Source organism: Equus przewalskii, unplaced genomic scaffold (assembly GCF_037783145.1).
Source record: "Equus przewalskii isolate Varuska unplaced genomic scaffold, EquPr2 contig_R1851, whole genome shotgun sequence".
In the NCBI taxonomy this organism is placed as follows: domain Eukaryota; kingdom Metazoa; phylum Chordata; class Mammalia; order Perissodactyla; family Equidae; genus Equus; species Equus przewalskii.
The window spans coordinates 10,355-14,296 of NW_027228451.1; the positions used below are offsets into that span (position 1 = coordinate 10,355).

General features: G+C 47.4%; 1 protein-coding gene across 2 annotated transcripts; it reads right to left on the minus strand.

Annotated features, from left to right (window-relative positions):
- Positions 1-208: 208 nt before the first annotated feature.
- Positions 209-3,640, minus strand: LOC139073303 (mitotic apparatus protein p62-like). 2 transcript variants are annotated; one of them, XM_070606888.1, is made up of 3 exons: positions 2,910-3,640; positions 1,399-1,561; positions 209-405 (listed from the first exon to the last, which is right to left on the minus strand). In XM_070606888.1, the coding sequence occupies exons 1-3, from the start codon at positions 3,517-3,519 to the stop codon at positions 393-395; spliced, it is 786 nt and encodes a 261-aa protein (XP_070462989.1). In that variant the 5' UTR covers positions 3,520-3,640; the 3' UTR covers positions 209-392. The 2 variants fall into 2 exon arrangements, with proteins under 2 accessions (XP_070462989.1, XP_070462990.1); XM_070606889.1 differs by having other exon boundaries at positions 3,079-3,638.
- Positions 3,641-3,942: the final 302 nt, after the last annotated feature.

Sequence of the window (3,942 nt, forward strand, 5' to 3'; positions counted from 1 at the left end):
GAGGCCAGGCCACCATCTATATCGTTACAGGACGTGATTATAACTTTATATTTTCATTTATTGAGGCTGCAATAAAAGAATTAAAACAGGCTTACGCAATAACTTAAAGAGATTCCTTTCAATCACACTAAGGTGGGCCAAACCAAACAGAAAAGACACAAAGATAGATTTGAATCTGTGGTATTTATGTAAAAAAGAAACCTGCAGCTTATTCATTTCAAACAAGCTTTTATTTTTAACGTGAACGAATGTTGTCATCTATATCCCTCAGATGTCAGGTAAAATCATTGTTGGGTGATGAACTATGAAACAAAACTCGTGTTTTGAGCCCCTGCAAACTAGAATATCCATGAGGAACAAATTCATTTTTTTCTTTCACCATCCGTTTCTTTCTACGCCTTCGGACTGTAGGATGGAATAAGAGGCAATTAACAATTTGTACACCATTAACACGCAACAGTGACTTTTTAAATATGAGTCAACCCTATGTACATCTGTTCTCAACAAGCAGAAAACAAAATGTTTTCTTCTTGTAACCCAGACCCTTGGATATCATGGCCCACATGCCTCAATCATTTGACCACATCAACCTCGTCTCCCTCTTGCCCACCACTATAAATGTGTGATTTTTTTCTTGAGAGGCCACTCTGTGATTTAAATAAGTCTTTCCACTTCAAAAGTCTGGGCTCTTTACACAAATCATAAATCCCTTATACTCCCAGACCTTCCGTTTCCATATCTATAAAATGTGGCGAGGCTGTTATTAGATATCCACAGCTGTGAACATTCAGGAAGAGAGAGGGAGCAGAGGGAGAGGAGAGAGAGAAGGATGGACAGAGGAAATATAAGACTTAATTATCAATTCATTGATAAACAATAGTTTACTATGACTAATTTTCTTTTCTTGTGAATGTCACATGAAACACAAAAATCTAAATTGAACTACTATTTGTGAATTAATCATGAAATGTGGTCTTACTACTCGGAAAGGAGTCACCTTCTCAAAGGCATCATTATTACAAGAGACTACATTTCTGTGGCCAAGGGATGAAGGCACAGCCAGTGCGTGGCCTGGCCACCTTAGCTGCTGCTTCTGGAGACCATCCTCTCAAAAAACACTGGTCTCTAAATGTCCCAGGTCTGATAAATTTACGGCTCTAGTAGTCTTATAGCTACAGGACAAAGGACTGGTGGCTAAGAATGAAGTACATTTCAGAGCATACTGCCTCTAGATTTCCTAGTATACAAGGATATGATTAACATAAAACTGTTCCTTCAAAACTGAATTTCAAAAGGTTTTTCCTATTTACTTTGCAGAAAAACTTCCAAACATAAAGTTGTCAGTAACAGGCATACGTCAGGAACGATTAGTTACTGTTCCAGGCTACACGTTAATACCTGGATTCTCCGGGGCTGCCCTCTGCGCAGTCCATGTCCATTTCGAGTCCTTCTTCTGGTTCTTCACGTTCATCCTCTTCCTCACCTCCCGCTTCCTGGGCCTCCTCCTCAGAGTTGCCATACTTATATTCAGCCACTTCTTTAGCGAAGAATGATACGGACTCTGGGATCACAAGCGGGTGGAAAAAATATTCCAATTTAAAATCAGTATGGACATCCAGAACTCCCGCCTCAGGAGAATCTGGAGAATAGAAATACGTTAAAAACAAGTCTAGCTTCCATCTGCCACCATACAAATGTCCCCCTCCACATCTTTGGCATGAAGTAGTCTATGCAGAAGTCGAAATAGCATGATGCACACACAACGGTATCAACCAGTTACCTCCACAAAATATAAATTTAAACAGTAAAATAAAATAACAAGAACAGCTGGGCATGTTCCTCCTGGTTGAAACAACACTTCCGTGGCCCTCCCATTTCTGCTGCTTGAGAGTTTTTACGGTGACGTTTTTCCCCTCTTCCAGTACATCTCACACCCCCTGCTGCTGATTCTTTCTGGCCCTTGGGAGAAGGAGGGAGCAGGCTCATCTGGTTCTGACAGCATCTGGTGTGTTTTTGTCAGAACTTCACTGGGAAAGACTTGTTTGATTTAAAGACAAATTCTGTGGTGAAGCTCATTAGCTCCTCAACCCCTGCAAAGGGCGCCAGGGCCATTTCATCCTTTTCTTGGATCATCTTACCAAGAATCTTCACCTTTTTAAAAGCCATCAAGCAAAAGCGAGGTATACCATTTGTTTGCCCTTTTCCTTCAGGCTCACTGTCCACTTCCTCCCAGCTCCCTCCTGAGCACCTGCTTCCCAGTGACATTCACCTTCTGTGGGCTCATGAATTGCACTGATGATCTCAGATCTCTTATTGAACAGGGCTTCGTAAAAATCGTACTTTTTCTCAAGACTGTACAGGTCTCTACAGAATTGGGATACATTCAGCCAGAAGCGTTTCGAAAAAAATGGACCTGTAGCTTAATCACCTGAGGCAAGCGCTAAGAGTGGCCTGCAAGTGAGCCAGCTGCGCCCACGGAGGCTCCGAGAGCCTGAAGATGTGGCCTCCATCCACCACCTCAGTTTCCTAGGGTGCACAGCCCCAGCCTCCCCCAGGACATGGCAGTGTCAGCCAGCACTTCACCCTCCCAGGCCTTGACCTCCACCGGTTCCTCTGCCTTCTGGGATGCAGCCCTGTCTGCGGGTTCCTCCAGCTCCCAGGCGGATGCACCCTCTGCCAGGTACTTGCCGTCCCAGACCTGGGCTCCCGGGATGTGCCACCCTCTCCCTGGTCCTCGGGCTCCTGAGATTGCGGCCTGACCACCACGGAGTCAGCGTGGGGCGGGACCAGGATGTGGTCCTTCTCATGGATGCGGTGTAGAAGGGAATGGACCAGAGCCCAGAACAGGGACCACGAGCGCGCCATGGGGAGCTCACAGAAGCCCAAGACAACTTCTGCGGCCTCCTTACCATCCTCCTCTTCCTCTTTGTCCACATGATTCTCACGCTCTTGCTCGTCGCTTTCTTCCTGCTCCTCTTCTTCGTCCTCCTCACCCCCTTCCTCTGCCTCTCCCTCCTCCTGCTCGTCCTCCTCCTCCCCAACTGCCTCCTCCTCTCCTGGCACCCCCTCCTCTTCTACCTGCCGTAGATCCCAGTTCTCGATGATGACTTCGGGGATCTCCAGCCAAACCTGTTCCTCCACATGGGCTCGCACTATTGCCTGGAAGTCCCTAGGGTATGCGGCCCTCGCGACTCCGGCCCCCGACTCCGCAGGCTTGTTGGATCCGGGGTCCTGGCCCACCCCACCACGGCCTCTGTTCTGGCCACCAAGGTCTGGGCTTCCCTTCTCTACGGCAGACATGGCGGGAGAGACGCACCACTCAGCCTCAACTGGGGAAAAGCGATTTGGCGGCTTGATAACGGTGGCAAAGATGGCAGCCACCAAGCTAACTATGGCTGCCGAAGCCTGGCGGCAGCAAGGCCTTCTGGGAAGCGGTGGGGACGGCAGGCGGAGAAACACTCTATGACGGTGTGACGGGAGGCGGGGCTTACGAGGGTCAACAAAGGTCCACTTCCCCATTGTGAGCTCTCAGCTCATTTGCTGAAAGGCGAGGATTGACATGCCCGGCGTCCAATGAATTTTCAAGTCCATCAGTTTCTAGAGTTTGGGTCCTTCCTCCGTTTACCTTGAGGCCTTAAGGTCGTGAGTTGCCCTTGGGGCCCACGCATGTCCTGTCCTTTTAATTCTACCGTGGCCAGCAGAACTACAGTATTCCAATATGGAGGCATCCTGCTGCACAGGGTGAATTGCTACCCTGATTTCCAACTGGAGATGGCTCATGCCAATAGAGACAGAATCATAAAAAGGTTACCTAGTTCAGATTTCAGCAATAGTAAAAACCTACCATAAGAGAGAGAAAAGAATCTGGATATTTTACCACTATTGAAGCTACTTTGAAAAGCAACATGCAAAGTTGAAATGGATGCAGTCACAACAGAGAGT

What these genes read in the sequence shown, in the direction of transcription:
- LOC139073303 (XM_070606888.1), bottom strand. Translation starts at nt 3,519, where the DNA reads ATGGGGAAGTGGACCTTTGTTGACCCTCGTAAGCCCCGCCTCCCGTCA. An exon ending in CAAAGAGGAAGAGGAGGATG is followed by an intron (nt 1,562 to 2,909) that starts GTAAGGAGGCCG and finishes TTGTGATCCCAG; the next exon opens with AGTCCGTATCATTCTTCGCT.